At 44.3% G+C, this 12,201-nt stretch overlaps 1 protein-coding gene across 3 annotated transcripts in view; it reads right to left on the bottom strand.

The window, feature by feature from the left end:
• dgkb (diacylglycerol kinase, beta) overlaps positions 1 to 12,201 on the bottom strand; it is a 59,776-nt gene that overhangs the window by 8,401 nt on the left and 39,174 nt on the right. For all 3 annotated transcript variants that reach the window (XM_069720689.1, XM_069720690.1, XM_069720692.1), the window contains 2 exons: positions 4,780 to 4,870; positions 3,661 to 3,856 (listed from right to left, as the gene is read on the bottom strand). In XM_069720689.1, the coding sequence (XP_069576790.1) occupies positions 3,661 to 3,856; positions 4,780 to 4,870 (287 nt within the window). The remainder of the gene's footprint in view (positions 1 to 3,660; positions 3,857 to 4,779; positions 4,871 to 12,201) is intronic.

Here is a 12,201-nt window from a genome sequence, read left to right as displayed (position 1 = left end):
GTCACCTTTTTTTTTTTTTTAACAGAAAAAAAACAACAACCTGTGGTCAAACACGAACCAAATCAGCGCTCACCCAAACTGACAATCTGCATGACGTTGCTTCGCTCAGGCGATGAAATCTTTTGACTGCGCGACACTACTGAGGCGGACGATTGCGGAGCGAGTGAGTGACGGTCACGTGAGCGAATGTCCATACGGGACAGCAATAAAAAAAAATTACCAAAAAAGTAGCACTGTGTCTTTTATAACCCGGGCCGTGTCGAGACTTGCGGGATTATAGAAGACGGCGTCGAACAACCGGCTGCCGAGGGCCGTCTGTCCGTCCGCCCGGCGGCGCTGACGCATGCGGAGCGACAGCGGCGAGAGCGGGAAGAAAAATAAAAGACCGACAGTGACGGGAGAAGAGACGGAGCAGCCGATCAGCTGCGAGTCGGACTAAGGAGGAGTGGCGTTGGGGTGGGGTGGGGGGTGGGGGGGGGTAGGGTTGGGAGGGGGTGGAGGAGGGGGATGGGGTGGTGGGGTGGTGGTGGTGGTGGGGGCGATCCTCCAATGAAAAGCTTGGCGGGGGCTTGTCACGGGGCATCAGTCCCGAGCATCAACCTCCTCCACCCACACACATGAACCCCCATCCCCCACCACCAACACCCCCCACCCCCACCCCCCCACACTGCAAAAAAAAAAAAAAAAAAACTCAGTCCCATTCTAAATAATTCACTCTGCAGCCATTCCCTTCCACCTGAGGGGCTTGTCTCCTGGCGTCACCAGCGGGACGATTTAACAGCTCCCGAAAGGTCAGGTTTTTATTTTTTTATTTTTATATCCCCCAGCCACACATCCACACACACACAAACACACACAAACACACACAAAGAAATAAAACACAGAATCCCCACCAACAGTTTGATCGGTGCGCCCGTGTTTACCTCTAAATATACCGCTAACTCCCAATCTGACAAGTCAGACCGCTCACCTTGAGGGCACCTTCCACAAGGGTGTCCATATAGTCACGTGTACAATACAGGTGGACACCCGACACACACACACACACACACACACACACACACACACACACACACACACACACACACACACACACACACACACACACACTAAGTGCCTTCCAAGGTTCAGACCGCGGCCTCCTTTTTTTTGTGTGCACCACAAACACAGAAATGATTGATTTATATTCAGGGATTAATGGAGTGTCCCCCCCCTTTTCTCCCCTCCACCTCCCCCCTCACCTCCTCCCCCTCGCAGTCTGTCCTCCTCTCTGCCACATTGTGCCAATCACATCGTCACATTAGGGACGTTACAAGCATCCAAACACGCACCGGCGTCTCTCATTTTTTTGCTTATTGGATCAAAAGTAGAGTAAACGCTGCTGCTGCGATTCAGGGACTAATTTGAAATGTACTGACAGATTTTTTAACAAGCTCAACACCTACAAAGGGAAACAACAACAACAACAACAACAACAACAACAACAAAAAACCTTTGTATGAGGCTTCACAGAGATTTATGTTTTTTGTGGGGTTTTTTTTCCCACCAGTCATGTTCTGACCCGTGAAGTCTCACAAGGGATCAACCGGCAGCCACGTCTGGAGATCCCTCTCTGACTCGTCATGTTTCGAGGCCGACACCGATTGTAACATCCACTTCACGCCCCGAGAACAAACACGGCGTCGCTGCCGGGAATGCCAAAACAACAAAAAAACATACCGAACGAGACGTGATAGAAATAAAATACCCCCAAAAAACAAAACACATCCGCAATACAGGGCTTCATGTAAACACACACACCAAAAACAGTTCTGGTTTAACACGGGAGCAAATTTCAGAAGGTATCTATTCAATTGATCTTCGAGCATCAAAACATTTTTGACATTTAGGAGTCATAGTAGTGAAACTACTTGTCATGTATTTGAAGTGTGCAGCTCCTGTTCGTCCGTTGGACCGGCGCTCTGAAAGCCTCGAGTTTCGGCATTTCGGCCGTCGCCATCTTTCTAATTTGGAGTCAGAAGTGATCATATTTGGACGGGCGGAAAACTTGACCGCACCGCAGGCCTGTCAATCAAACGGGCACGGCACCAAAAATACGACATTTTGAGGTCTGATATCAAATTGATGATGGAATTATTTTCAAATGGGCCGCCAGAAAAAAACTAATACGAAGGAGTGACATGGGTCCGTAATGACATGTGGGGAAAATAAAAAATCGATTAACTTTGTATTTCAACACTCCATCGGTCCAGTGAATCCTAAAAATAACCGCGGCGTCGATAGTGACTTGGCTAGTTAACCACGGTGAACGGAGGTGATACCAAACAAATGGTACCAGCTCAGGTACAACTTTTGTCTGTCTGGTAGTTGTTGAGATATTTTAGTGCGCAACAGGCTGATTGACCTTTCTTCAACCCACGCTGCCAACATGGCTATAAAAAAATAAAAATTAAAAAAAAAGAAGCCAAATGTAAATGAAACTCATCATTTATACATTTCCATCACGGTTGCCACGACTACTTGTTAAACTGCTAATACTAGCTTCGACTGTGAAAAATATCCTTCTGCTGCTTTCGCTGTATTTCTTTTTCCATTTTCCCAATAAGCGCTTTAAGTCGTTGACGTCTTTTCACCGTTACCCCGGAGCAGCTGACTCATTATATTTCGTCCATTCATACACGTTCCCATTGACGGGCTTCCTTTTGACGTAAATGGATTCGGGGGTTTGCCCCGACACTCCACTCAGTCCGCTCCGATTAACTGAGCCTGTCCACTGGTGCCTACACGGGCCATTAATACACAAGTGACAGTTCCAAACAGTGACATGATTGCACCTCTTCTTTGCAAACAAAACCTGCTGGCTGTGATTCACCTTGTCATCAGTGAAATATTAATGTGCTCTGGGAAAGTTTGGCCAAAAGTTTCGTCTTTGATCTACCCGATAGGAACAAGGACACGGGCTGTGATGTGGGCTTTAGGGAACGGAGCCTCCTATACTGCCCAACATATTTAACTTACGGTGTTGTCGTCCTGTAGCGCAACACCAACCATGAACTGTAGGGTGCCGGTGGAAATGATGATTCACCAGTTATGTCACCATGTGTTGAGATTTATGCTTAAACCTTTAAGATCTATAGTTTTGTTGTTGTTGTTGTTTCTACCATGAAAAATATCCCCAAATTTATAACAAGCAACAGCTGCTCCCTATTTTTTTTTCTTATCCGATCACAAGACCAGATGAAGATTTAAAAAGATTTTCTTATCCACGCGTATGGTGAATGCTGTGGCTCGTTGATACCGATGGTTTTTTTTTTTACTCCTGTGTAAACAATGCGCAGGTTATGACTTATGAAATACAAATTTGTGGATGTGGCCTAGGTGTCTAAAGCCTGGTACCAAATGACAAGCTGTTTTCTAATGATAAATAGTATGAGAGCAATTTAAAAATTGTTTGGTTGCCGGTTTGGTAACCAGCCCTGCTTGTGTGGCCTCTTCACTCAATGGGCCCGCCAATCAACAAGCATCAGAAAATGGTAGAATATTGCATTTGAATAAAAGCCACAGCCTTTTTTTCTTGGTATAAAGTCCTCCAGGGAGAAAACAAGACTGAGAATCTAGAAGATGCTCCACCAAATGTATTAACTCTGCTGTTAAACCCACCTTGAACTGCAAACGTGAGTTCTTTGGGGTTGAGCACCGGCGTCGTTCTGTCTTGGCTCTTTTTGCCCCCCTTGCGGTTACCCCTCCTCTTCTTGCTCTCGCCCCAAAGGTTGGAGCCGCCGTGCATGCTGGGAATGTTGAGAATGGCGATGCCTTCCAGGGAGATGCTGCTGAGGTCCAGAGTGATGCCATCACACTTTTAGAGAGGAGAAAGAAAAAAAGGAAGGAAAGGGATCATTTGGTTAATCTTTTTTTAATAAATTTAAGGCTAATGTAAGCTGCATTTTCCTGTTTGTTCAAGCATTTGTAAATAACAGTCTGAACATAAATATCAATCACAATAAATCTGTCTGAGCCTAAGTATGAACCTTGTTTGCTATGCCCCCCCCCCCCCCGTGCAAAACCGGCCTTAAAGCCGTAAACCGGACCGTATATGGTCCAAAATGGTTGGTCACCAAATATGATGATTGAATTAGCATCTTCAGGTGGGTTAGTATGGCCGGACATTAGTCTTTAAATGGTGCTAAAACTCCCGTGTAGATGGAAATTATTTTTGTTTTAAACCAGCCACCGCATCAGTGCGGACGTAGCTAAAATAGCCAATTCTTTTACAAATCACCGGGATCCATCTTCATCCTCGTACCTGCTCCACTCCAGTACTCCAGGTACCTATCCAGGACTAATTAATAAAGACCTCTGCACTGTGTGGGTAGCTCAGAGAATGAGGGGAAGATGAATTGTATGGACGGCATCTTCATTATCACTCAATATCACACACAGCGGGGTCGTGTAAGGCTAATTACCTGTGTGTTGAACTGAGCTTCTGTGAGAAGCGGGTGTGGAGGTGCGCGGATCACATCAACACTTTGTCTGCGTTCATCTGAAACTAGTATGAATTTGTGCTATTTATGGAACAGGGGGAGGGATGACCAGAATATTTTCAACGTGGCACCATTATTTAACAAATCAGACATTCTTAATGATGCAGGGAATGTATGACTGCTTTAAATGAAAGAGTTGATAAAAAAAATAAAAAATAAAAAAAAGAACAGTGATTCCTTCGGTTTGTCTTTTTCTTGTACAGGTTTCCACAAACAGAAAACACACGGTTTGATTTACCTCAACCTCCAGAAAGTCGTGGAGCTTCTTACATGTGGCCGAAAAGGTCTCCGAAGTGCCGAACTCAAAGTACCACAGCTTATTCTTTGTTCTGGAAAAAAAACAAAACACAAAAATAACATCAGGAACTGTAAAGGGACCAAGGAAAAAAAAATATGGGAGTGTTTTCCCCTCACATCAAAATCTGAAGCTTCTGTCTCTAGTCCCCTATATGCTGAACTCGTATATATATAAAAAAAAAAAACACCACAGAAACGAGTTTCGACGCAGGAAATACACCTCTAATGTTTACCGCTGACCAAAATCACGCTGTCATTAATCTCCAAAAGGATGCATAATGTGCTTCATTAATCACATATCGAAGCGCAATGATGAATCTAAAGCCAGTTAAAGAGGCGTCTGAGGGAAGCACACTGGGTGGCGAGTGGGTACCCGTGCCCGGCGTTAAGGCCCGGGGAGGGGCATTAGAGGGTAATCTTACCTGCCCTCGCAATTAACAGAGGACTGGGGTGCTGCTCTCCGGGCTTCCTACAGCACACGCTCCCATTTGTTAAGGCTGATGATCAATGACCTTGCAGGGGTGAGTCACCATCTGTCTGCTGCGCTACTTTACTCTGTGTCACGGCCATACGACCATGCGAACAAAGCATCACTGCAATCTTTAATTCAAGCACACAAAAAAATGTATTGTACTATTTTAGATGTATTTTATTTGTGAATTGACGCAGCGGCCTGAGTACCTTTAACCTAAATCCGAAAAAAATTGGAATAAGGTCGTGTAGAATTGAAGAGGAAGCACCATAGCTAAAATGAATAAACGATTATAATGGAAATGCTTAAATGATGTAAAATTACGAGTTAGCGCGATGCATTTTTTTTAAATTTCTGATCACTAGCATACGTTTAGGGACATATGAGCTGGATCTTTGAACTTCCCTTCACTTGAAAAAAAAAAAAAGGTTATCTGATAGAAGTGAGTCATTTCAACTAATTCCATTACAAAACCAAAAAAACCTTCTATTTTATCCTCTAATCTCGGTGTGGTTGATGATGCCGAGCTGACTGCTGCTATAGTTTATATCCTTTTTTTTTTTTTTTCTTTGGAAGCACAGATTACAGATGGCTTTTGATGTCTCTAAGAAACAACAGACAGCAGCACATAATTTATCTGAAAGACTCAAGCACAGAAAAAAAAAAAAAAAAGCGTACAACATTGCTGACACGCAGAACCGAATACAGTAAAAAATGGCCTTCTCTTAGCTGGAGTCAAAGCACTACAAGAGGGACGTATTAGTATAAGCAGAGTAACAATCACTGAATTATTGATTTCCTCATTAGGACTTTTGTCAGGACCATTTAGCCACTTTATAAATGGGCTTTCATTAAGGTACTTGCAAGGTAGCCCAACTCACAGTTGATTTATAATGTGCAACATGGTCAATACCAGAAGGGATGGTGAGCAGAGGGAGGCGGGATGAGGCAGCAGGGCGACAGGGCCATGCTGGGAACACATCCCTACAGCTCCTCCACCTTCATCGTCATCACCATCATCATCATCATCATCATCATCATGAGTCTGTATGCTCAGCAGTCAAGAGGGAAAAAACCCAAGAGAACACAGGCCTATGCAAGTTTGCAAATAAACAAATGAAGGTGGCTACTCTGAAAAGCGTATTCAAAACGCGTGGTTGACGGAGTGAACGACGCCAGATGCAGTGCAGGAAATGTTTAGGATCGCTCAACCTTTCGTCGCTGCTTCGCTGAAGCTGGTTTTGGTGCGTTTTTTTGATGTTGGTACATTTAAAACCACGTTTAGAAAAGAGGTGAAACGACTGAATTCAGAGTGTCAGGGTTTGTGTCTGGGTGCCACACACTGGGCTGAAGATGCGTCTGTACAAATTGAAAATAGTTCAGCTTGAGAGAAAAACGTATTCCACAGCTACGCGACTCTTTAAACGTAGAGAGACAAAAGGAAAATGGTGAGAAAGTAGAGGAAAGCGATCTAAAGAACTTGAGTTCAGAGAGATCTCCAAGGCTAGATCGAGATCTACTGGTTGCTTCGAAGATGGATGTTGCTGGAAAGAAGCTACAAATTCCTAACAAACCTGAACGCTTCAAAGACATCTTCCTCCCGACACAACACAGCATCTCTACAATCACAACAGTTTCAAAAGTAGCGTCAACAATTCAGTATCTCATTCCGTTATTGAAAAACGACTCAAAGAAATCTCTCTCCACCTTTTATCAGACATTTGTCTGAATTTTTGCCGTAATTAGCAAATGCATTCTTGAGTCGCGGACACAAACGTGTTTTGTGACATCACAGTAGCAATGACCGTTCAGCTTTCAATTTGTCTTTCAATACAAGTGAGCACTTGTGCCAAATATGACAAAAAAAAATTCCCTCGATATGTTCTTGAGATACCGCTCTTTTCACGAGAATAGGATGGACGGCTGGACAAAAAGCAAAACGTAGCTCCTCCGGCCACGACTTGGAAAACGTGAGCTTCCCAGATATCAGTAGCGCAATCCTCGACTCAAGACTACGTTCGCCACTCCGAGCAAATCCAAAACCAGTAAAGCACGTGGTCGATTTTTGACAAGGAAGACGGACTCGTACACGGCATACAAAAGGCGATCGCTTTGGTTCTGCTGCGTCAATTTTGAACCTTTAAAAAAAAACGGGCCTATCTTTGAGTCCAACAACGTTATAGATGTGCAGCAGAGAGTTGTGGGTTTTTAATAGTACAACAGAACCAAACTGGAGCCAAATGCAGGGAAACCAAAGCCCACTGTAAGAAACACATACAGTTGAAGACAACATCTGACAATCCTGTCGATTCCCACCACTTAACCTAACAAGCGCACCATGGCAACAAATCACCTCGTGTCCCTGTTCATTAGGTAATTAGGAGCATCTCATTGGCTGGATCGGATTGTCGTTTGTTATCTGCCGAAGCGGTGCCAAACACCGGACCCATCTGACAGACTGACGGCGAGGAGCATCTTCACCAGGGGCCAGCTTGTCCGAGGGATTAACAGGGAGTCTGTTTGAGTAAGATGATACTTTTAAGGTAGATTAGGAGGACCTTACTTTATGGTAAGTGTAATAAAAGTGAACATAAAGTGCCCATTTACTTAAACTGTTGGCTGACGTTAAGCTTTTGGATCCTTTATCTATTGCCAGTTGGAGCGATTTGTGTTTCTCGGGGGAAAAAAAACAAAATAAAAGTCAGCAGCAGCACACGTGTAGCAGGTTTTCAATCCTCTGAGAGGTCAGAAAGCGTCCGCCGTGATTGTACCTGCAGCGTATCAATGCAAAGTGCACTGCAGTAATAACTTTAGCGGTGTGCATGCGAGATCAGCTGTAGCAGTCACAGCCGGCGGGGCCCCAAAAGAAAACATCGGCTCGGGTTTCTCAGAGCAACTAAGGTGTCATTATATTTGCACAAACAAATTATGAAACAAAACCGAAAAAGAGAGGAGAAATACAAAGTGTGCGGGGCAGCGAGGGAAAACAACAACAACAACAACAACAAAAAACACAACTGAGCTTTTAGAAAAAAAAAACCATCACGAGCAAAAAGAAAAAGATGGTAAAGACGAATACGTCTCAAAGAGCCTGAATGCGAACAATAGACCCGTGTTCATCAGACTGCCACTGCCAGGTCACCAAATTAAAGGATGTCAGACGCGATAAGCTTCAGCGTAGCGTCGCTGTCCCGAGGCCACGGCACCTTTAGATGCGCTCTCCGCTGGCCACACTGAACGCCAGCCGCACGCCCATTGATTTTCTTCCCCTCTTGACACTTAATCTAACCCACGATGATCTACGACCTTATTTTCACACTAATTTCTTCTTGATCAAAGGTGATAAATATCGCATTGACATAACCAACTCTTTGCGCATTGTATCAACGCACCGTTTTGTTTAACACGACACCGCCTGGAGCGCTCCGACTCCCGACTGGCAGTTTGAGAAACGACCCGAGCTGCGACGTCTTTGCCTTCAAGAGATGAAAGCAAAGCGGCTTGAAAAATGTATTTCTTTCCGTTGAGCGGCGATAACTCCGAGGTGTTGTTTCTGAAGCCAAAAACTACCGATTCATATCAAATATCCGACGTCTTTACGAGCGCAAATGGAAGTGTTAAAATGACGTGGGAGTGAAACGATGAGCCCGAAACTTCTTCTTTTTTAACATCATTTTAAAAAATAAGGATCAACAACGTTAAGCTGCACCGTTAAAAAGCTGTAAACTTCACGATTAAACGCTGCAAGTTTTGCTGCTTGATCGTCACCGTCCAGCGCTCACAAAAGCGCGTGTAGCTCAGATGCTAACGGTGAATACTTAAGGACGGCGGTCGCAGCTTCCCCCCTGCACGGGAACACTGTCGGAAACCTTTTGATTGACAGGCGGGAAACATCGACTGACGAGAGAGAGAGAGAGAGAGAGAGAGAGAGAGAGAGAGAGAGAGTTTGACAGAGGTTATCTGTGGCTAGCCCCCAGTGGCCTTCGGTGGTATTGCGCTTTAAGGAACTCCTGTATTTAAAAAAAAATATTTTTTTTTTTACATACAGTCTGTTTATGCAAGTGAAACTTCTTTAAGACTTCTAGAAGATATTCAGAGACCACTTTTTGTCTAAAAATCTATATCCTCCAACCTGTAAAACTAAAATTAACAGAGCTCCCCCTCAGCTTCTATTTTTGTGGGAAACATATTAGAAAAGGTTTTACATTTTGTCATTCTTCGGTCAACAGGTGTACTAGCTCATGGCGGTGCATTTAGGACGCAAAATGCTAATCGGAAGATGACGTTGTTAAGTTTACTAATAACTCTTCGGCTTGCCTCTCTGCGTAAAAGCATCCGTGTCGTTTGATTTCGACGTAACATTGTGTGCATTGTTGAAGGTGTCGTTGTTGTCAAACTATTAAAAAGGACCGTTACGATCATTTAAGAGTCGAAATGAAACACAGAATCTCATTTGTGTCGCTGCACCAGCTGGATAATTAATTCTGCCGATTTGTTAAGACACCTCATGTAAACTTAACAGAGCAATGCTGTTAATTAATGATTTCATATTATTTACAAGGCCTGAGGCGTTTCAGTCATGTATTTATCTGAGGTCTAGGAACACATCAGCACGGTGCACCTAGTTAGATTTTAGTCTGTTAGTGAAAGTGTGATTACGTTCAAATCATCAGTATCAAAGGAAATCTGCAAAATTATCAGAAGGGATTTAAAAAAAAAAAAAAAAAAGAAGATATTCCTCACCCTGACGACTGATGTGCAGATTTTTGTGCGTCACTTCATGCCTTTGTGTGTGTGTGTGTGTGTGTGTGTGTGTGTGTGTGTGTGTGTGTGTGTGTGTGTGTGTGTGTGTGTGTGTGTGTGTGTGTGTGTGTGTGTGTGTGTGTGTTCCCACTGAGCTGGGGACAGGGCCACAGGTGAGATCCCTCTAAATTACACACAAGTGGTCATTAATTATAGATGACACTTTGGTCACATAAACGATTTCATCCTCAAATGAGGTCTGAGGGCGGCGGCTACCGAGGTCCACCATGCGAAGGTGTGTGTGTGTGTGTGTGTGTGTGTGTGTGTGTGTGTGTGTGTGTGTGTGTGTGTGTGTGTGTGTGTGTGTGTGTGTGTGTGTGTAAATGAGCGTATGTTTGCATGTGTAATCGAGAGCGCCATCACCTGTGGCGCTGTTCCTAGCTCAGCAGGAAAAACACACACACACACACACACACACACACACACACACACACACACACACACACACACACACACACACATTAGCATGGGTGTGTTGATGGGTGCTTGTGTTGGTGAATCCGGCGGCCCCATCCAGCTTTGATGAACACACTCATTATGCTAAAGAGCGCTTCATGCCTGGGCTTCCCTGTGCCTTCAGGAAAGGTTAACTCGGGCTGGTTGCACAGCACAGCGAGAGCCTGTGGGCGCACGGGGCGGAGAGGCTCTGGAGGAGTTAGATGTCTCAGGACCAAAAATAGATCTGGGTATGCAGAGCAAATATCAGGGGAACATCAAGGTGCCCCCGGTGGATGCCGCAGAATAAACAAACATTGCAGGTGAAAGCCACAGCCGCCTTCACACCGCTGCTGAGAGGTCCCAAATCAGATGTTTGTTTGTTTTTTTTTCACCCCTCACACATCTGATGTCTGATTAGCGTGGAAAAAAAAAATTGCTGCATGGAGGCCAATTTTGTTTTCAAAACAGGACATGAATGAAACTGATAGGAGATTGTAAAAACTGCCTCCTGAATGGGAATAATGTTTAACTAGAATTACCGCCTCAGTTGTATGCCCCTGCCAATCCGTGAAGTTGCATCCAGGTCCGTCCGTCCCGACTCGTCTAATGTACGCAGAGAAGACTTTGTGACTTCACAAAAAAAAAAAGCTTCGTTCTTGTTCTCGAGGTACATTTATGGCGTTGCCGCGGTCGCCGCATGTTGGTCGAATGTCATAAAATTACACAGGATCGCGCACTCGTCATCTAAATGTGCTTGAAGTTCGACTTGTGGGTGTTTACGTCGGGCAGGTCGTCCCCGACGAGTATTTTTTAAAGTCACACGAAAATGCTGTAACGTGTAAATTAGACGACACGTGTTTAAGAAAAAAGTGTCAAAATGTAAAGAAGAGGAAGAAAAAAAAAAATAGCTAAAAAAAAAATTGCTGAGCTAAACTTTACGTGGCTGATACTCTATGATCCAGTATTCATTGAATTTCATTAGACCCCACAAAGGAACATTAAAGTGAAAAAGCTGTCCTGGTTAATTGGGAAAAATTCATAAATAATCAAGTCAAAATTTGCACCGAAAAACACTCAGCGATACATAAATTATTCCTGCGCTGCCTAAAAGTGCAACCAAAATGTCCTTAGCTTAGCTTTCCTGAACTTGTACTCTGAGTTACGTTGATTGGTCGACATCAGCAGCTGGAGTTACGCGCTTTTTGGACCATTTTTTTTTTTTTTTTTTTTTTTGGGGCACGTTTGCCTTTTCGCCGTGGAGGTTAATTCAGGCAGAGAAACATCAAATTTGGGATCAAAGTTGGAGAACCAAAGTGCCATTCGCGCTACAGTTCAGGTCATTTGCACTAAATGTCACTCTGACGCCTCAGATCGTCACGGTAGGACTCGGCGTCTGACCCCGGAGGAGGAAGTCGCGCTGCACAACCCCTTAAATGTCCAAAAAAAAAAAAACACAAAACACCTGTTTGCACTCCCGTCCCTACACACCCTTCTCGGGCTCGGTTCTGCCCCTCATGAGTGTCAAAGCATTTTTCTGAAGCATCTCATGGGTCTGCGTGGCAGATTTGCCAAATCTGATCCAAACTTTGATGTGTGCTCTCTGCACAAGTTTCAGCTCCGTGGTGAAAGCGCAAAATGTTCCCGTGCCAG

Source organism: Brachyistius frenatus, unplaced genomic scaffold, assembly GCF_029030835.1.
Source record: "Brachyistius frenatus isolate BFR_SWC_R1_liver_20210118 unplaced genomic scaffold, ASM2903083v1 Contig_247, whole genome shotgun sequence".
Taxonomy (NCBI): domain Eukaryota; kingdom Metazoa; phylum Chordata; class Actinopteri; family Embiotocidae; genus Brachyistius; species Brachyistius frenatus.
Note: the sequence above shows the minus strand (reverse complement) of the source record. Positions and strands in the feature narration are given on the sequence as shown.